The sequence below is a fragment of the Sebastes fasciatus genome, chromosome 5 (genome assembly GCF_043250625.1).
Source record: "Sebastes fasciatus isolate fSebFas1 chromosome 5, fSebFas1.pri, whole genome shotgun sequence".
Taxonomy (NCBI): Eukaryota; Metazoa; Chordata; class Actinopteri; order Perciformes; family Sebastidae; genus Sebastes; species Sebastes fasciatus.
In genome coordinates this window covers 5,229,424-5,250,369 of record NC_133799.1, presented here as the reverse complement: position 1 = coordinate 5,250,369, position 20,946 = coordinate 5,229,424, and the positions used below count along the sequence as shown (strand labels likewise).

The following is a 20,946-nucleotide window of genomic DNA, read 5'->3' as shown; positions in this document are numbered from 1 at the left end:
ACACCAAGAAGTCAGTTTTTGCGAGGGACCTCAAATTAAAGAAAATGAATGGGCAGTAAAGATTAAGGACACGGGACCTCTTTGCATAATACTGCTAGCCTGTATGAAATTCCTGTTTTGAAGGCAACAGGTTAATTATCAGCCAGATAACTTGAATAGAGACTCACTGACTATGTGCCAAACTGTTGCTCTAATCAATAAACCAGCCATAAACTCACATTAACCAAGGAGTGTTTCTTCCTCCCCAGTTACTGTGCAAAAGCATCCACCACATTATCCAGTACTCTGACTCCGACCAGGCCATTAGATGCATGCAGCTACTTTTATACCAGAGGCCTGAAACCACCAGGCTGTAGATTAAAGTGTAATGTGCGTATAAGATACTGGGTGAAGTCAGAGTTAGAGATAAACACCCACCAGATGAGTTGATTATTAATATTGTAGAAGAGAATGAAAGTGCGCTGAACTGACAAGTGCTTTCTGAGATATCTATCTTTTTATTATAGTCTTGTGTGACAATATCATATTCCACCATCAGGATGTGTCCTATTTGCAGGAATTTTGGGTGTTGAAAGATGAAACTCCTTCCTGTTTGCTTGTGTGAGACTTTCCTTCCAGAAACCACATGAGAGTATTATCTATTGGCTCCATCTTCTTGTTCCTCTTTTCAAAAAGAGACATGCTGTCTAGCTGGAAACTGAAACAATCCAGTATTGTTAACTGATTTGTTTTAACTTCTTTAGTAAATGTTGGCACGTAACTAGTGCGAAACTCAGCTTGCGGTTGAAAGGCCCTGCTGAACTGGACACATTTAGTGATTAGAGTTGGAAAATGGAGAACCTGCCCACTAGTTTTCAGTTTGATGAATGTGGGGCCTTCCTTTTTTAGGCAATAGAGGATATATGTGGTAATTTTACTGTCTCATACTATTCCTCCTTTTTCAAACGGACATATGGAAGGTGAAACCAGGTGAAGCATGTTATTACTTGTTCCCGCTATTGTTCCCTTGAAGTTTGGTCAATGTGATAACCTCTCACTGATTTTCTATATTGTTGGATTTGATAGAGATTATATCTGGAATTTATATTTCCCTCCAGGACATCGACACATCAGAGAGTGAAGTTAAATCCAAATACAAATGAAATGATGATTTTTTTGGGGATGCATTGAATTTACATCAGGGCGATATGGGTTTGCATAAAGAATGATTGTGGTTTCAAAAGGGAATATGGATCTGTGGTGCCCTCTTGTATTCAAAATGTGTTACTGCAGTACTAAATGACTACACAATACTCCCACAGATAATTCACGCTCAACATACAGACCGAAGGGCAAGTAAACTGCACCTTTTACTACTTTTACCTCCACTTTTACTACTGTACCTTGTCCAAATATGTAAAATTACAACTTTCCACAAGAGTAAAAACTCTCAGGGAACATTTAAGGAATAACATGTTACTAATGACAACTAGAAAATGCATTTCCTGCTGAAAATGCGTGGGAATGCTGACAGCTGAAATTAATTGCAAAGCATTGCTGAGAATACTATATTTTCTATTTTTTTCCACTATATATACAGTATACAAGAATGGTCTGGATTGCTATAGCCAACTTCTTACAAAAGAAATTGAAGATGAATGTTGAAATAAATATGGTTGATGTAATGCTATATTTTAATCAAGATAAGATTGAAAATAACTTTTTAATTATTTGATTTAATTATTTATTATTTATAGTGATTAGGAAACTACTGGGACCAGGTGGGCCACTGGAGCTTTTGCGAGAGGAAATCCTATTTAAATTGATAAGGACCTTTTAGCTAACGGGTTTTTTGTTTCAAGTCACTGTCCGCAAACTGTCAAACAGTGATGGAGCACGGAGCGCCGAGTGGCGGGCATTGGATCAGCGCCAGTGCCAAATGCTCGGCCTTTTCTGACATTTATAGCAACAAGATATAAGTAAATGTTTGCAAAGAAATGATCATTGAGTTAGGAATAAAGAAAGCATTCCTCTAATTGAACTTCTATCTGCCATGTCTACACCTGTAACTCCTGATCTGCTCTTTGAGAAATATTTGAAAACCATTGACATTGTGTGTGCACCATTCTATTGACTTTCATCTGTGCCTGTCAGTGTCCAATGAAGAAGCAGCGTCCTCTGCTGTTTGTAAAGAGAAGTGCAAAAGCTTACAGCACCTGGTATTCCCAGGCGGTCTCCCATCCAAGTACTGACCAGGCCCGACCCTGCTTAGCTTCCGAGATCAGACGAGATCGGGCGTGTTCAGGGTGGTATGGCCATAAGCAACAACTGCATCAACAAAAGGGCCCTTTATAGATGCTGTAACACAAAGTCTTCTTATTCTGTCTATACAGGTAGCAGCTGCAGATTGTCAGGAGCACAAACAAATATTCTCACTTTGATGACAAAAATGGCCTGTGTAACAAACTCTGTCAGTGTTACCTTGTTACAGGCTGTGTTATAAAACTATTATTGGATTATTATCACTGATGTATTGCTGTGTAAGCAGCATTTTCAAGTATCATACTGCGCCATATTTTATGAAATAATCACGTTTTAAATGTCAAATCTCAATCTACAAAGTCTCAATAGCAATCACAACCGTAGTGGAGTAAAAACTACAATCTATCCCTGTAAAATGAAGTATAAAGTAGCATAAAATTGAAAAAAGCACCTCAAAAATGCATTCAAGCAGCTTAGTTACAATCTCACCTCTGTAATAGATAGTCTTTATCATTCATGTGGGGAAACTGTATCACTGTAATCAGAGCTCCTTGCCCACAACTTATAGAAATATGTTAATGTCAATATGGACAGAAATGCACACAGGCGTTCACGGTGGTAGTGATCGACATCTATAAAGGGCCTTTTCTTACAAGTACTGTTGCTTACGGCCATACCACCCTGAACACGCCCGATCTCGTCTGATCTCGGAAGCTAAGCAGGGTCGGGCCTGGTCAGTACTTGGATGGGAGACCGCCTGGGAATACCAGGTGCTGTAAGCTTTTGCACTTCTCTTTACAAACAGCAGAGGACGCCGCTGCTTCTCCGGTGGACACTTTGAAAATCAGAGCAGCTCATCTCTGGACTTTGAATTTTATAATTTTTCGCTCCTACAAAAATCACTTCCTTTTTCAAGAAGAGAAAAACATTCACAAGGAAACCATATCTACCTCTACTATCTAGAAGCTTACGGTGTGCATATTGAAATGAAGCTACATATTGCAGTTCGCTTACCCAATATTTACTTTGTGATTCCCTTGAAAGTGAGCAAATAGCCCTATAACTGCACTGTAATTACAGTGAAAAAGGATGAAGGAGGGAATACTTTATTTCACAGCTTGCATACCCAGTTCTTACGCTGAACTACGGGGCCTTTCTCCCACATTGTCAACGCTTTGTCCTGATGCTAGTGTGCTGTCACCAAAGAGTAACGGCCATTACTTCAGCTTGAATCACTTCTGCATGCTTTTCAAAAAAAGTTGAAAACTGACATGTTGTTTGTGAGTGATGAATATCTTGCTGCACTATTCTTTACACTGTATGTTGTCCAATAAACTTAAATAATGGTTTGTTTTTCTTCTGAGTGAAATTGATCAGCTTCTAATTAGTTTATGATGTAATGATATGAAAGGACGCGAAAGGTGGCTTAGGTTCTTCTCTGAAATCAGTATTGATCGTCAGGTGGATGCTACGTTAGATCCCAAAACTGCCTCACTTTTCCCCAGTATTTTATTAGAATTGTTAAAACGTACTGTACACATACTTCTACAGCTATAGCTGTAAAAGAAACACTCTTCTTATTTTACTCCCAAGCACTGATAATGTACACTACTGTATATTCCTAACAATACGTACTCTACATTTGGAAACTTCTCACAATGTCATTTCCCAAAGTATTTTTTTTTGTAAGCACATCATCATTTGAAAATAATATAAATGATACTATAGCTAATTTCATTGCAATATGGACACTGTTACCCCTTATTTTCCCTGCCTTGTTACCCAGTAACAACACGACTGTACCCCAGACAGATGTCTTGCACGTGTATGGACATGTGAGGACAGAGGCCCAAGAAATTGGCTACACCACCGGAGAATTGCTTGGCCTTCCAGCATTTGACATTTACATCAACAAGATATAAGTAAATGTTTGCAAAGAAATGATCAGTGAGTTTAGAATGCAGAAAGCATTCATCTAATTGAACTTCTATCTGCCATGTCTACACCTGTAACTCCTGATCTGTTCTTTAAAAAATATTAGAAAAGCATTGACATTGTGTGTGCACCATTCTCTTGACTTTCATCTGTGCCTGTCAGTGTCCAATGAAGAAGCAGCGGCGCTCTCTGCTGTTTATAAAGAGAAGTGCAAAAGCTTACAGCACCTGGTATTCCCAGGCGGTCTCCCATCCAAGTACTGACCAGGCCCGACCCTGCTTAGCTTCCGAGATCAGACGAGATCGGGCGTTGAGCAAAGCTTAACTCTCTTAACTTTTACCATTCATTCTCTATGGTAGTCCTTATCACTACGGCTGTCATATATTTCTGGCCACAAGTGGGATTTTGGGGGCGCTGTTTGACCCCTTTGGATACCAGTAAGGAGACCCCGTTGTCACCTTTGAGTGACAGACCTCACAGCATCGGCAGCAGCATAGAGAAGATACACGACTACATGATCGGACGATCTGCAGTGTTTTATCACAGCTTTGTCATCTATCACGACGTCAAACTTATCAAACGTAAGTGGGGATCATTATTTCAAGTAGTAAATTAACTCTTCTCAGTTGTTTTAATGGGCAAACTGTTCTTCTAATAGTTAGTTGGCTTACATGTTGTTGTTTTAGCATTGACAGGTTGTAACTCGGGTTTGTTGTTGGATAAGGTAACGTTAGCTAAGTACATTAAGGTTATGTTACGTTGTGTATGTATACAGTATGTCAGCGTTAACAGTAGCTCATTTTATTACTTTGCACATGTGGAAGAGCTGTCAGTCGAGTTTTAACTTTTTCCAAAATCCTGCTTTCTTTGACTATTTCATTGTTTTTTGTCTCTAAGAATCATATTAAGACTGAGGCCGTCAGTGCTATTATTGTGTACGTCCATCACTTGTCTTTGTGAATACTGTATGTTGGTACAGTCGTATTTTAGACAAGCTCAGTGTACATTTTGAATGGGTAAATACTGTAACGTATGTCTATTTTATAGCCTACATGTAAGATGCAGGTTTATGTCTATCTGTCTGTCTGTCTGTGTAATATCAAATGCTGTTAGTTAGTCATTACAAATGATGATTACTGTTAATAACTCTGTATATAATATGCATTGTGTTTTGCTGTTTTATACTTTGATTAATGTATTGTGTGCTTTGTAAGTCAGTGGCTTTACTATTTTTGTCTTTCCCTGTCTTGACTGAATAAGTGAGCTCACTAAGACAAATTCCAATCAATCACGTTGATATGGCAATATGTTATTGAATCTGTCTGTCTGTCTGTCTGTCTGTCTATCTGTGTAATATCAAATGCTAGTCATTACAAGTGCTGAATAACGTTAACATGAAGAACTTTGTATTTAATATGCATTGTGTTTTGCTGCGCACAGGAGATAATGAAGAAGACCATCAACTTCTTCCCAGGAAGGATGGAGGTGTCATTCAGGAAGGGCCCATCAGGTCATCTGCGGCAGGACCCCTCTGATGAAGCCATGAGGATTAAAACGGATCCTTCGCTTCAGGACAAGTCTCCCCCTCAGAAACATGACCTTGTGAAGACCAACGCTCTCACTGTAGTCATTCAGCGGGATCTCTAGATATGTAAAACATCTGGCCAAATTAAAAAACACAAGCTCCTCACTCAATACCAGCCCAGAGAAGGTTTTGGAGACACAGCAGCTGTGGCAGAGTTTGACCACAGGCAGCCAAACAGTCAGTGTGCCTGTCACAACCCTGCCTCCTGCCACTCTCAACCCTCCACCTGTGACTCCCTCCCAGGATGAGTCACTGAGCCGGGCCACGGTGGAGAAGATTGTGACCGAGATCCTGGAAAAACAACAACAACAACATCAGCAGCAACAGCAGCAGCAGAAGAAAATGACCAGGAACTGTTTAGCCTGCGGTCAGCCAAAGTCTAGGTATCTTGGTGACGGCTCTTCAGTTCATTTTTTTTATCAGACGAATACAGTGAAGTACTTTTACTGCTCCACAAAGGTCTTTAAGACATATGCAGATGAAGGCCTCACAAACCCCCGAATGACTTTTGAGGACTTTGCTGCATCTCCATTCTTTGAGCGGGAGCTGGACGCCGCCAGGCAGAGGGGGGCTGAGTGGAGGAAGGTGGCAGAGGAGAGGGCCAAGAGGAAGTCATCGGTTCAGCTGCCAACAGGTCGCCTGTGCCGGTTCTGTCACCTGCCACTAAAGCAGAGTCCCCACAGCCCTCACACTCATACAAGTTTCCCCGGGGTGGCGGGGAAGTACATCTACTGCCCCTCTAGAGTGTTCTCCTTGTACAAGGCTAAGGGCATGGAGACCGAGATGACCTGGATGGAGTTCACTCAGTCTGACTTCTACCAGGCTGAAAGGGACAGATGGGTCGCAGAGAAGAGGAAGTGAACCCACCAAACCCCCAAACCCCAAATATATCCTCTCACACAAACACACACTGTACCACTGTAACACTGTATGTCGTCAGGGCCGCTTCTAAATATATAAATACCAAATTATTGCATTAGAATAAATATAATTATTGCACTAGAATAAATATAATTATTGCATTCGAATAAATATAATTATTGCACTAGAATAAATATAATTATTGCACTAGAATAAATATAATTATTGCATTAGAATAAATATAATTATTGCACTAGAATAAATATAATTATTGCATTAGAATAAATATAATTATTGCACTAGAATAAATATAATTATTGCATTAGAATAAATATAAGTATTACACTAGAATACATGTAATTATTGCACTAGAATAATTGCCCCTTTACATGCACACTAGTGTCCCTGTTATACTGTAAGTTGTATCCTGTATATATTGTGAACTATAATCATATTAAGATAAGATAAACCTTTATTGATCCAGAGCGGAGAAATTCGGTTGTTGCAGCATAAAGACAGAAATAAAAACAGATAAATAGAGAAGTAAAATACAGAAATAATAAAGAAGTATATACAAGTAAAAATAAGAATATAATACTAAATAGAATCTATACAGGAGCATTTGGAGACTAGAGTACAGCATTATAATATTGTCCTATGGTAAATTATGATATAGTATGGGATATGAGATATACTGTAGTATAAGGTGAAAGGTAGTAATCTGGCAGTTTACAGAGAAGCAGCAATCCTAACATTTGAGAAGCTGAAACCAGAGTTGATTGATTATTTTTTCAGTACTAATATTGTAAATGTGTTTATGGATACACTATGTACTGTATATATACTTCATATTTCATATGCTTTTCATTTGTTTTATATATTATATTGTTGTCAGTTTTGATTGTGTTTAATTCTTAAGAATCCAGCTGTTCAATAAAATATCTTGAAAGCAACACTGTGACTCTCTTTACTTTATAGAAATTAAATAATAAATTTATATTCATATGCTGACACATCTGTACCATAAACATCTGTTGTTGTGCCTTAATATACTTATATTATTTCCAAATATTATGCCAGTTTTACTTAAAACTGGCATATTTGGAAATAATATCTTATATATTATTATATATCATACATATCTTATATATATATATATACATAATTATATAAAGGGTGTTTCTCTATTCTATGATGTCGAGCACTTTATTTTGTGTTTTATACATGTGTGCTATAGAAATAAATTATTATTATTGTCAATATTATTAAGTTCAAATAAACTTTTACCAGTAGCAGCATGTAAAAGTAGCATGTATAATCTTTAAATCATAAGGTCTTATTATCTTATTATCATCATCCTAAAAGATTAATTGTTTCCACATGATTTGTCCAAAAATCTGTGATTAATTTTATTTTAAACTTTTTAAAAGGTTAAATGTAATTGTTTTGTATTATACACACAAGATGTAGCAAAATATTCTGAACCAAGTATGTGACATTATATTTGGGTAAGGAGGGATTTGAAGACGCTTCCTTTCTGAAAGGCTTCTGGTCAAGAAAAAGTCCTCTACACCTATACGCGGCTTGCCGTTCAGGGTGGTATGGCCGTAAGCAACAGTACTTGTAAGAAAAGGCCCTTTATAGATGTCGATCACTACCACCGTGAACGCCTGTGTGCATTTCTGTCCATAGGGACATTAACATATTTCTATAAGTTGTGGGCAAGGAGCTCTGATTACAGTGATACAGTTTCCCCACATGAATGATAAAGACTATCTATTACAGAGATGAGATTGTAACTAAGCTGCTTGAGTGCAAGTTTGAGGTGTTTTTTCAATTTTATGCTACTTTATACTTCATTTTACAGGGATAGATTGTAGTTTTTACTCCACTACGGTTGTGAATGCTATTGAGACTTTTCAGATTCAGATTTGACATTTAAAACGTGATTGTTTCATAAAATATGGCGCAGTATGATACTTGAAAATGCTGCTTACACAGCAATACTTCAGTGATAATAATCCAATAATAGTTTTACAACACAGCCTGTAACAAGGTAACACTGACAGAGTTTGTTACACAGGCCATTTTTGTCATTACAGCATCTTTAAAGGGCCCTTTTGTTGATGCAGTTGTTGCTTACGGCCATACCACCCTGAACACGCCCGATCACGTTTTAAATGTCAAATCTCAATCTACAAAGTCTCAATAGCAATCACAACCGTAGTGGAGTAAAAACTACAATCTATCCCTGTAAAATGAAGTATAAAGTAGCATAAAATTGAAAAAAGCACCTCAAAAATGCATTCAAGCAGCTTAGTTACAATCTCACCTCTGTAATAGATAGTCTTTATCATTCATGTGGGGAAACTGTATCACTGTAATCAGAGCTCCTTGCCCACAACTTATAGAAATATGTTAATGTCAATATGGACAGAAATGCACACAGGCGTTCACGGTGGTAGTGATCGACATCTATAAAGGGCCTTTTCTTACAAGTACTGTTGCTTACGGCCATACCACCCTGAACACGCCCGATCTCGTCTGATCTCGGAAGCTAAGCAGGGTCGGGCCTGGTCAGTACTTGGATGGGAGACCGCCTGGGAATACCAGGTGCTGTAAGCTTTTGCACTTCTCTTTACAAACAGCAGAGGACGCCGCTGCTTCTCCGGTGGACACTTTGAAAATCAGAGCAGCTCGTCTCTGGACGTTGAATTTCATAATTTTTTCGCTCCTACAAAAATCACTTTCTTTTTCAAAAACAGAAAATCCTTCACAAGGAAACCATATCTACCTCTACTATCTAGAAGCTTACGGTGTGCATATTGAAATGAAGCTACATATTGCCGTCCGCTTACACAATATTTACTTTGTGATTCCCTTGAAAGTGAGAAAATAGCCCTATAACTGCACTGTAATTACAGTGAAAAAGGATGAAGGAGGGAATACTTTATTTCACAGCTTGCATACCCAGTTCTTACGCTGAACTACGGGGCCTTTCTCACACATTGTCAACGCTTTGTCCTGATGCTAGTGTGCTGTCACCAAAGAGTAACGGCCATTACTTCAGCTTGAATCACTTCTGCATGCTTTTCAAAAAAAGTTGAAAACTGACATGTTGTTTGTGAGTGATGAATATCTTGCTGCACTATTCTTTACACTGTATGTTGTCCAATAAACTTAAATAATGGTTTGTTTTTCTTCTGAGTGAAATTGATCAGCTTCTAATTAGTTTATGATGTAATGATATGAAAGGACGCGAAAGGTGGCTTAGGTTCTTCTCTGAAATCAGTATTGATCGTCAGGTGGATGCTACGTTAGATCCCAAAACTGCCTCACTTTTCCCCAGTATTTTATTAGAATTGTTAAAACGTACTGTACACATATTTCTACAGATATAGCTGTAAAGGAACACCCTTCTTGTTTTACTCCCAAGCACTAATAATGTACACTACTGTGTATTCCTAACAATACGTACTCTACATTTGGAAACTTCTCACAATGTCATTCCCAAAGTATTTTTTTTTGTAAGCACATCATCATTTGAAAATAATATAAATGATACTATAGCTAATTTCATTGCAATATGGACACTGTTACCCCTTATTTTCCCTGCCTTGTTACCCAGTAACAACACGACTGTACCCCAGACAGATGTCTTGCACGTCTATGGACATGTGAGGACAGAGGCCCAAGAAAATTGCTTGGCCTTCCAGCATTTGATATTTACAGCAACACGACATAAGTAAATGTTTGCAAGGAAATGATCAGTGAGTTTAGGAATGCAGAAAGCATTCATCTAATTGGACTTCTATCTGCCATGTCTACACCTGTAACTCCTGATCTGCTCTTTGAAAAATATTTGAAAAGCATTGACATTGTGTGTGCACCATTCTCTTGACTTTCATCTGTGCCTGTCAGTGTCCAATGAAGAAGCGGCGGCGCTCTCTGCTGTTTGTAAAGAGAAGTGCAAAAGCTTACAGCACCTGGTATTCCCAGGCGGTCTCCCATCCAAGTACTGACCAGGCCCGACCCTGCTTAGCTTCCGAGATCAGACGAGATCGGGCGTGTTCAGGGTGGTATGGCCGTAAGCAACAACTGCATCAACAAAAGGGCCCTTTATAGATGCTGTAACACAAAGTCTTCTTATTCTGTCTATACAGGTAGCAGCTGCAGATTGTCAGGAGCACAAACAAATATTCTCACTTTGATGACAAAAATGGCCTGTGTAACAAACTCTGTCAGTGTTACCTTGTTACAGGCTGTGTTATAAAACTATTATTGGATTATTATCACTGATGTATTGCTGTGTAAGCAGCATTTTCAAGTATCATACTGCGCCATATTTTATGAAATAATCACGTTTTAAATGTCAAATCTCAATCTACAAAGTCTCAATAGCAATCACAACCGTAGTGGAGTAAAAACTACAATCTATCCCTGTAAAATGAAGTATAAAGTAGCATAAAATTGAAAAAAGCACCTCAAAAATGCATTCAAGCAGCTTAGTTACAATCTCACCTCTGTAATAGATAGTCTTTATCATTCATGTGGGGAAACTGTATCACTGTAATCAGAGCTCCTTGCCCACAACTTATAGAAATATGTTAATGTCAATATGGACAGAAATGCACACAGGCGTTCACGGTGGTAGTGATCGACATCTATAAAGGGCCTTTTCTTACAAGTACTGTTGCTTACGGCCATACCACCCTGAACACGCCCGATCTCGTCTGATCTCGGAAGCTAAGCAGGGTCGGGCCTGGTCAGTACTTGGATGGGAGACCGCCTGGGAATACCAGGTGCTGTAAGCTTTTGCACTTCTCTTTACAAACAGCAGAGGACACTGCTGCTTCTCCGGTGGACACTTTGAAAATCAGAGCAGCTCATCTCTGGACTTTGAATTTTATAATTTTTCGCTCCTACAAAAATCACTTCCTTTTTCAAGAAGAGAAAAACATTCACAAGGAAACCATATCTACCTCTACTATCTAGAAGCTTACGGTGTGCATATTGAAATGAAGCTACATATTGCAGTTCGCTTACCCAATATTTACTTTGTGATTCCCTTGAAAGTGAGCAAATAGCCCTATAACTGCACTGTAATTACAGTGAAAAAGGATGAAGGAGGGAATACTTTATTTCACAGCTTGCATACCCAGTTCTTACGCTGAACTACGGGGCCTTTCTCCCACATTGTCAACGCTTTGTCCTGATGCTAGTGTGCTGTCACCAAAGAGTAACGGCCATTACTTCAGCTTGAATCACTTCTGCATGCTTTTCAAAAAAAGTTGAAAACTGACTTGTCGTTTATGAGTGATGAATATCTTGCTGCACTATTCTTTACACTGTATGTTGTCCAATAAACTTAAATAATGGTTTGTTTTTCTTCTGAGTGAAATTGATCAGCTTCTAATTAGTTTATGATGTAATGATATGAAAGGACGCGAAAGGTGGCTTAGGTTCTTCTCTGAAATCAGTATTGATCGTCAGGTGGATGCTACGTTAGATCCCAAAACTGCCTCACTTTTCCCCAGTATTTTATTAGAATTGTTAAAACGTACTGTACACATACTTCTACAGCTATAGCTGTAAAAGAAACACTCTTCTTATTTTACTCCCAAGCACTGATAATGTACACTACTGTATATTCCTAACAATACGTACTCTACATTTGGAAACTTCTCACAATGTCATTTCCCAAAGTATTTTTTTTTGTAAGCACATCATCATTTGAAAATAATATAAATGATACTATAGCTAATTTCATTGCAATATGGACACTGTTACCCCTTATTTTCCCTGCCTTGTTACCCAGTAACAACACGACTGTACCCCAGACAGATGTCTTGCACGTGTATGGACATGTGAGGACAGAGGCCCAAGAAATTGGCTACACCACCGGAGAATTGCTTGGCCTTCCAGCATTTGACATTTACATCAACAAGATATAAGTAAATGTTTGCAAAGAAATGATCAGTGAGTTTAGAATGCAGAAAGCATTCATCTAATTGAACTTCTATCTGCCATGTCTACACCTGTAACTCCTGATCTGTTCTTTAAAAAATATTAGAAAAGCATTGACATTGTGTGTGCACCATTCTCTTGACTTTCATTTGTGCCTGTCAGTGTCCAATGAAGAAGCAGCGGCGCTCTCTGCTGTTTGTAAAGAGAAGTGCAAAAGCTTACAGCACCTGGTATTCCCAGGCGGTCTCCCATCCAAGTACTGACCAGGCCCGACCCTGCTTAGCTTCCGAGATCAGACGAGATCGGGCGTGTTCAGGGTGGTATGGCCGTAAGCAACAGTACTTGTAAGAAAAGGCCCTTTATAGATGTCGATCACTACCACCGTGAACGCCTGTGTGCATTTCTGTCCATATTGACATTAACATATTTCTATAAGTTGTGGGCAAGGAGCTCTGATTACAGTGATACAGTTTCCCCACATGAATGATAAAGACTATCTATTACAGAGGTGAGATTGTAACTAAGCTGCTTGAATGCATTTTTGAGGTGCTTTTTTCAATTTTATGCTACTTTATACTTCATTTTACAGGGATAGATTGTAGTTTTTACTCCACTACGGTTGTGATTGCTATTGAGACTTTGTAGATTCAGATTTGACATTTAAAACGTGATTATTTCATAAAATATGGCGCAGTATGATACTTGAAAATGCTGCTTACACAGCAATACTTCAGTGATAATAATCCAATAATAGTTTTATAACACAGCCTGTAACAAGATAACACTGACAGAGTTTGTTACACAGGCCATTTTTGTCATCAAAGTGAGAATATTTGTTTGTGCTCCTGACAATCTGCAGCTGCTACCTGTATAGACAGAATAAGAAGACTTTGTGTTACAGCATCTATAAAGGGCCCTTTTGTTGATGCAGTTGTTGCTTACGGCCATACCACCCTGAACACGCCCGATCTCGTCTGATCTCGGAAGCTAAGCAGGGTCGGGCCTGGTCAGTACTTGGATGGGAGACCGCCTGGGAATACCAGGTGCTGTAAGCTTTTGCACTTCTCTTTACAAACAGCAGAGAGCGCCGCCGCTTCTTCATTGGACACTGACAGGCACAGATGAAAGTCAAGAGAATGGTGCACACACAATGTCAATGCTTTTCTAATATTTTTTAAAGAACAGATCAGGAGTTACAGGTGTAGACATGGCAGATAGAAGTTCAATTAGATGAATGCTTTCTGCATTCTAAACTCACTGATCATTTCTTTGCAAACATTTACTTATATCTTGTTGATGTAAATGTCAAATGCTGGAAGGCCAAGCAATTCTCCGGTGGTGTAGCCAATTTCTTGGGCCTCTGTCCTCACATGTCCATACACATGCAAGACATCTGTCTGGGGTACAGTCGTGTTGTTACTGGGTAACAAGGCAGGGAAAATAAGGGGTAACAGTGTCCATATTGCAATGAAATTAGCTATAGTATCATTTATATTATTTTCAAATGATGATGTGCTTACAAAAAAAAATACTTTGGGAATGACATTGTGAGAAGTTTCCAAATGTAGAGTACGTATTGTTAGGAATACACAGTAGTGTACATTATTAGTGCTTGGGAACAAAACAAGTAGGGTGTTCCTTTACAGCTATAGCTGTAGAAGTATGTGTACAGTATGTTTTAACAATTCTAATGAAATACTGGGGAAAAGTGAGGCAGTTTTGGGATCTAACGTAGCATCCACCTGACGATCAATACTGATTTCAGAGAAGAACCTAAGCCACCTTTCTCGTCCTTTCATATCATTACATCATAAACTAATTAGAAGCTGATCAATTTCACTCAGAAGAAAAACAAACCATTATTTAAGTTTATTGGACAACATACAGTGTAAAGAATAGTGCAGCAAGATATTCATCACTCACAAACAACATGTCAGTTTTCAACTTTTTTTGAAAAGCATGCAGATGTGATTCAAGCTGAAGTAATGGCCGTTACTCTTTGGTGACAGCACACTAGCATCAGGACAAAGCGTTGACAATGTGTGAGAAAGGCCCCGTAGTTCAGCGTAAGAACTGGGTATGCAAGCTGTGAAATAAAGTAGTCCCTCCTTCATCCTTTTTCACTGTAATAACAGTACAGTTATAGGGCTATTTTCTCACTTTCAAGGGAATCACAAAGTAAATATTGTGTAAGCGGACGGCAATATGTAGCTTCATTTCAATATGCACACCATAAGCTTCTAGATAGTAGAGGTAGATATGGTTTCCTTGTGAAGGATTTTCTGTTTTTGAAAAAGAAAGTGATTTTTGTAGGAGCGAAAAAATTATGAAATTCAACGTCCAGAGACGAGCTGCTCTGATTTTCAAAGTGTCCACCGGAGAAGCAGCGGCGTCCTCTGCTGTTTGTAAAGAGAAGTGAAAAAGCTTACAGCACCTGGTATTCCCAGGCGGTCTCCCATCCAAGTACTGACCAGGCCCGACCCTGCTTAGCTTCCGAGATCAGACGAGATCGGGCGTGTTCAGGGTGGTATGGCCGTAAGCAACAACTGCATCAACAAAAGGGCCCTTTATAGATGCTGTAACACAAAGTCTTCTTATTCTGTCTATACAGGTAGCAGCTGCAGATTGTCAGGAGCACAAACAAATATTCTCACTTTGATGACAAAAATGGCCTGTGTAACAAACTCTGTCAGTGTTACCTTGATACAGGCTATGTTATAAAACTATTATTGGATTATTATCACTGATGTATTGCTGTGTAAGCAGCATTTTCAAGTATCATACTGCGCCATATTTTATGAAACAATCACGTTTTAAATGTCAAATCTGAATCTGCAAAGTCACAATAGCAATCACAACCGTAGTGGAGTAAAAACTACAATCTATCCCTGTAAAATGAAGTATAAAGTAGCATAAAATTGAAAAAATCACCTCAAACCTGCACTCAAGCAGCTTAGTCACAATCTCACCTCTGTAATAGATAGTCTTTATCATTCATGTGGGGAAACTGTATCACTGTAATCAGAGCTCCTTGCCCACAACTTATAGAAATATGTTAACGTCCCTATGGACAGAAATGGACACAGGCGTTCACGGTGGGAGTGATCGACATCTATAAAGGGCCTTTTCTTACAAGTACTGTTGCTTACGGCCATACCACCCTGAACACGCCCGATCTCGTCTGATCTCGGAAGCTAAGCAGGGTCGGGCCGCGGGGGCAAGTCGCGTATAGGTGGCATACACTGACAGCCAATGAAATTGCAGACTTATTAACGCTGTCCAAGGTGCTGAAAACGCGGCTTTGGTCCAGCAGTTTTCTCCTGAATATTTAAGAATGATTATCTGGAGCTGGTTCGAATCCCACTTGGTACAAAGTCTGTGATACATTATCAAAGATAATGAGCTATTTGGGAATCAAGAAATGTGAGTCTTAGTTTGTTATTTACTTCTTCTGATTATCATTAGATTAGACTAGTCTGGTTATATCAAGTTCTTGACTTACTTAAAGCTATTAACCAATTATATTAGAGTTTTCTTCCTATGTGTAACATTTAAATTGCAATTACTTAATTACTTCAATTAGAGACTTTACTGTTCATTATAAATTATTAATTTATTAATGAGACATGTAGACATTAGTGAATGAAATGTATTTATTAACCACAACTGTAACAGTAAATATTCAACAGAGCCCATATTGCAAGGTCACACATATATCACACAAAAATGTAAGGTAAAGTAAATATAATATTGTATATAATAAATGTAATAATTATTTACATGAGCAAAATATACAGTATATACAGTGGAAACCAGTTACAGTGATCACGGTTACATTGATAAACCGCTTATATGGGGCAGTGGTGGCCCTCCCTCATTACCACCACTGAGATGCCCTTGAGCAAGGCCCCCCCAACCGCTCCAGTGGAGTTGCTCAGTGACCAGCAGATCAGACTGTGGTTGTACTGGGCAGCTTCCAGGTGTGAATGTGTAACTGTGTGAATGTGATCAGGGCGTTCCTGAAAAAGAGAGCATTGCCCTCAGTGAACCTCCCCCTGAATAAAATAAAGGTAAAAACAAATAAATAAAATATGGATCAAAAAGCTTGGGACAGAATCATTCCTATGCAAATGCTGTTTAAGCTGTGGAGGAGGACAGCTGGGGACAGCTGATGGCCTGGGTAATGGCTGACCTGGTCAGGCAAGAAGAAAGACATAGCAAATTATTAAGATTGTGTGTTGACTTGATTCTATCTCTTTGACACGCACACAACCAAATCAAGAACATTCAAATACTTACTTTGAGCTCTTGGCGGTTGCAGCGGCGGTTGAATGGGCTCTGCAGACGTCTCAGGAGAAATCGGAAGTGCCTCTGACACTATATAGAATATTAAACATTTCATTATTATTCACAGTAAGATAAATAAAAAACTTGACTATGACATTGTGCACCAGTATCTGATTTACATCAATGAGAACAGTTCCGATGGACACTACATATGGATATTTTTAAGATGCAAATACAGTTAAAATAATACACACCTGGAACAGTGACAGTTGTCTCTGTTGGCAAGGGTCCTGGTGTTTCTGGCATCAGGAACATCAGCTCCTGAGGAAGGGGCACAGGTCTCTTTACCATCGGCAGAGCAGGGGCTGCAAGGAGATAAGGACCACAAAAAGTAATCAATTATTGGTTTATAACGGACATAATCAGAGGGAATATGACAGAAAGGTTTAAATGGATAAAAAGAAATATAATGCATTTACCATCTACTTGTGAACCCGTCAGTTCAGTTGGTGTGGACAGTGTAGCAGATGGTACTACAACAGAAAAAATCTTGTCAGTCATTTATATTTTGACAATATAAAAAAAACTGGTGTTAGTAAAGGCATACATTATCCATCTTTTACTTCACCTGCTTATCTCAGCCTTATATAGTTAAACAGACTGTTTGTTACATTAAGGTATAAAGAATTTCATTCATACACATGCAGTTTAGTTCTGTATGGATAAATATTTAGTAGTCAGTCATTACAATTTAGCCTAAGCAGGGGAAGCAACATGGCACACTGCAAACACATGCATACAAGTGTTAGTAACCACAGCAGTCCTATATGTATATATATATATATATATACATATATATATATATATATATATATATATATATATATATATATTCATCATATAAGTCTAAAAACTGGAATAAAGAGTGCTACTTACCCTCGCCATGACTGGAATCAATTCATAGTCACTAGGACAACAAGTTGAACAGCAAAACACAAACATGACCAGAACATGGTCAACATGAGAAGGAACGGTTTATGTCATGCTTCGGTTTGGGATAAGAATTCATGGTCCCAGAGTCTCTGTCGACGACAGGACGTTTTTGTTTGGTTAAGAACCTCTTTCTGTTCCCGAAGCCTGTCGTCTGGCAGTTGATGCTGATGGTGCAGAAACAGCTGTAAAACACAAACAAAAACAATTAAATATAAACTATATAGAATACACAATTAATATTAAACAGGCTGAACTGTAAATTATTTTGAATCTTCAGGCAGTAGAAACAAACCAATATAAGACAACAAATGTTTACTTACAGCTCTGCACATGTTGCTTAGAAGGACAGATACCCAGCATCGCTCTCTCCAGCTCTTCATCTTCATCCATCACTGTGATGCAAACAGACAAGAATTAGAATGTACTAAAAATATGGCTTTACTGCACTTAGGATAGTATGAATAAAATCACCACTGAAATAATGGAAGACGAAGTTTACTCCCTTTGGTGTACTAAAATACACTGGATACCATGACAGCATATACATTTTTTTGACAAAACAAATGGAAAACAAGACCCACCCATGGCTTCAGCAGGGGCCTGTGAGGCATGTGTCACCAGAGAGGAGCCAGAGGGGGAGGGCAGCTTCTTCTGCAGGTACACTTGTAGTTTGTGCATCTTTGTTCCTGGAGCACAGCTTTTCCTCATAATAAAGGCTGCATAGCCATCATCCCTGCTGTCCCAAATCTCTCTCCAGGTGCTTTTGGCACGAGAGCCAAAACCAACCAGCTGGTCATCCTCTGATGCTGCTGCTGCTGCTGTCACAACTGGCTTTTGTTTCTCATAATTGAGAAGAGACTGGATTTCTTGAAAGCTGAGGGCATAGCTCACAAATGACAGCAGGCTGTCCTTGATGTGCCCCCCTGCCATGAACACTCCTGCAGTCTCCTCCTTTTGCTGGTTCTTGATTAGGTAGATGGTATACCCAATGTCATTTTCAAGGAGCCAGCGGAAGGACTTCCCTTTATATTTCCCAAACTGCAGGATGTATTCTCCAGCCACATCAGTTTTATCTGAAGCATCCCCTCCTCTTAAAATGATCACAGTCAGTGCATTTTTCCTGACCAGCTCCTCCTTCACGGGTGCAGACTTGTCCTGTAGAGAGGGGTTGTCTTTAAGGAGTTTGGCTGCATCCGTTGGATCCTGACGGAGATATCCGAGTGGTCCCTTGCGGAATGTGACACTCATTCTCCCAGGGAAAAAAAACGTTTTCTGCATTTTACCTGTAATGAAGAAAAGCATATTGATCTATTAATATGTTATAGACAGGCATTGTTTTCATAACAAATGTTAATAGTGAGGGTCTCAAGGGAGAGCAGGAATTAGGCGGTTCACATCTCAGCTCTAGCCCCTTTACTGTCTACATATTCTCACTGTATTTATCAGGGTTTTGAAGAAAAAAAAAATGATATCAAATACCTTTACTTTAATATTACCTTTACTACTTTGTATAGTACCTTGATTAAGTGCCTGCCTTTGTGTATGTCTTAACGATGAGCTCTGGTTGTTGAGGCAGACTATTTACACCTCAAAGATAGACATGGTATAGAAGCATATAATAAGTGTTAAAATTAAGCATGAATAGTACGTTGTACACAACATGACAAAGTATGAAAAACCCTGAGACATTGGTTCTCAATTAATAAACAATATTCTGGTGTTCTCTCATTTTAACAGAGGTGGAAGAAGTACTCTGATCTTGTACTTCAGTGATAGTACTGATACCACAGTGTAGAAATACTCTGCTACAAGTAAAAGTCCTGCATTAAAAACCTTAAGTATAAGTACATGCTGTGACAACAGCGTTAAGTGCAAACACGACGACTTTATGATTCATATGAAGCTTGTTCATTTATCATTCTGTCAATGTGTGTATGTAAAGTAACGTTAGTGTGTCCAGAGTAACGTTATATCTAACCTTACTGCTGATGTAAGCTGCTGATACACCGTAGTTAACGCTACATTAGACATTAATGTTCACTAACAACGTGATGCTTTCAACCTAAGGAATGTTAAGTTTCGTTAGCTTGTAATTCATCCCAAAGTACCGCAGCAGCTCGACACAATAAACTGAGGAAACACGGCTAATGACAACTTTATAACACGTCAGACAGCGCCAGGATACATTATAGTAACATGTTGGTTCATTGTTAATAATGTTACGTTACGTTCATCCGAAAGTACCGCCGCGGCGACACAATAAACGGGAGAAACACGACTAACGTTAACTTTATAGCGTCCACACAAGCAAGAACACGCCACACAGCGCCAGGATACATTATAGTAACATGTCGGTAATCGTTATTTATCTAAATATAACTCACCGTTTGGCGTAATGTCCACACAGCGCAGCTCAAGCTCAAGTCGATGCGAAGTGTAGCTCATCCAGACCAACACTGACAGAGTGGCGAAGGAAACAACAACTCCTCCTCCTCTCCTCGGAAAAAGGGCGCCAAACAAACAATAGCGGCCAAAGATATATTGCATCCGTAGTGGTTCAGCACTACCATAGAGTATGAACGGCAATGTGTTTAGGGCGTGCCGCGCGCGCAGTACTTGGATGGGAGACCGCCTGGGAATACCAGGTGCTGTAAGCTTTTTCACTTCTCTTTACAAACAGCAGAGGACGCCGCTGCTTCTCCGGTGGACACTTTGAAAATCAGAGCAGCTCATCTCTGGACTTTGAATTTTATAATTTTTCGCTCCTACAAAAATCACTTCCTTTTTCAAGAAGAGAAAAACATTCACAAGGAAACCATATCTACCTCTACTATCTAGAAGCTTATGGTGTGCATATTGAAATGAAGCTACATATTGGAGTCCGCTTACCCAATATTTACTTTGTGATTCCCTTGAAAGTGAGCAAATAGCCCTATAACTGTACTGTTATTACAGTGAAAAAGGATGAAGGAGGGACTACTTTATTTCACAGCTTGCATACCCAGTTCTTACGCTGAACTACGGGGCCTTTCTCCCACATTTTCAACGCTTTGTCCTGATGCTAGTGTGCTGTCACC

At 39.1% G+C, this 20,946-nt stretch overlaps 1 protein-coding gene and 8 non-coding genes across 9 annotated transcripts; 4 read left to right on the top strand and 5 right to left on the bottom strand.

The window, feature by feature from the left end:
* Positions 1-2,183: 2,183 nt before the first annotated feature.
* Positions 2,184-2,302, bottom strand: LOC141768690 (5S ribosomal RNA). Its single transcript, XR_012594184.1, has one exon. It is a non-coding gene; the product is annotated as a 5S ribosomal RNA (ribosomal RNA).
* Positions 2,303-2,904: 602 nt separating this feature from the next.
* LOC141768688 (5S ribosomal RNA) lies at positions 2,905-3,023 on the top strand. The gene has a single exon (XR_012594182.1). It is a non-coding gene; the product is annotated as a 5S ribosomal RNA (ribosomal RNA).
* A 6,105-nt stretch (positions 3,024-9,128) lies between these two features.
* Positions 9,129-9,247, top strand: LOC141768687 (5S ribosomal RNA). The gene has a single exon (XR_012594181.1). It is a non-coding gene; the product is annotated as a 5S ribosomal RNA (ribosomal RNA).
* A 1,349-nt stretch (positions 9,248-10,596) lies between these two features.
* Positions 10,597-10,715, bottom strand: LOC141768686 (5S ribosomal RNA). The gene has a single exon (XR_012594180.1). It is a non-coding gene; the product is annotated as a 5S ribosomal RNA (ribosomal RNA).
* A 602-nt stretch (positions 10,716-11,317) lies between these two features.
* On the top strand, positions 11,318-11,436 carry LOC141768684 (5S ribosomal RNA). The gene has a single exon (XR_012594178.1). It is a non-coding gene; the product is annotated as a 5S ribosomal RNA (ribosomal RNA).
* Positions 11,437-12,804: 1,368 nt separating this feature from the next.
* On the bottom strand, positions 12,805-12,923 carry LOC141768683 (5S ribosomal RNA). Its single transcript, XR_012594177.1, has one exon. It is a non-coding gene; the product is annotated as a 5S ribosomal RNA (ribosomal RNA).
* A 602-nt stretch (positions 12,924-13,525) lies between these two features.
* LOC141768682 (5S ribosomal RNA) lies at positions 13,526-13,644 on the top strand. Its single transcript, XR_012594176.1, has one exon. It is a non-coding gene; the product is annotated as a 5S ribosomal RNA (ribosomal RNA).
* Positions 13,645-15,011: 1,367 nt separating this feature from the next.
* Positions 15,012-15,130, bottom strand: LOC141768680 (5S ribosomal RNA). The gene has a single exon (XR_012594175.1). It is a non-coding gene; the product is annotated as a 5S ribosomal RNA (ribosomal RNA).
* Positions 15,131-16,466: 1,336 nt separating this feature from the next.
* Positions 16,467-20,431, bottom strand: LOC141768582 (uncharacterized). The gene is made up of 8 exons (XM_074636977.1): positions 20,254-20,431; positions 18,451-19,152; positions 18,190-18,261; positions 17,813-18,051; positions 17,356-17,409; positions 17,131-17,241; positions 16,889-16,966; positions 16,467-16,781 (listed from the first exon to the last, which is right to left on the bottom strand). Exons 1-4 carry the CDS (start codon positions 20,414-20,416, stop codon positions 17,987-17,989), a joined length of 1,002 nt encoding a protein of 333 aa, XP_074493078.1. The 5' UTR covers positions 20,417-20,431; the 3' UTR covers positions 16,467-16,781; positions 16,889-16,966; positions 17,131-17,241; positions 17,356-17,409; positions 17,813-17,986.
* Between the last annotated feature and the right edge of the window lie 515 nt (positions 20,432-20,946).

Bases quoted from the DNA above. Each gene is read 5' to 3' on its own strand.
- LOC141768582 (XM_074636977.1), bottom strand. From the start codon at position 20,416: ATGCAATATATCTTTGGCCGCTATTGTTTGTTTGGCGCCCTTTTTCCG. The intron at 18,262-18,450 runs GTGGGTCTTGTT...TTTGCATCACAG, and splicing joins GGCCCCTGCTGAAGCCATGG to TGATGGATGAAGATGAAGAG. The intron at 18,052-18,189 runs GTAAGTAAACAT...TGTGTTTTACAG, and splicing joins TAAGCAACATGTGCAGAGCT to CTGTTTCTGCACCATCAGCA.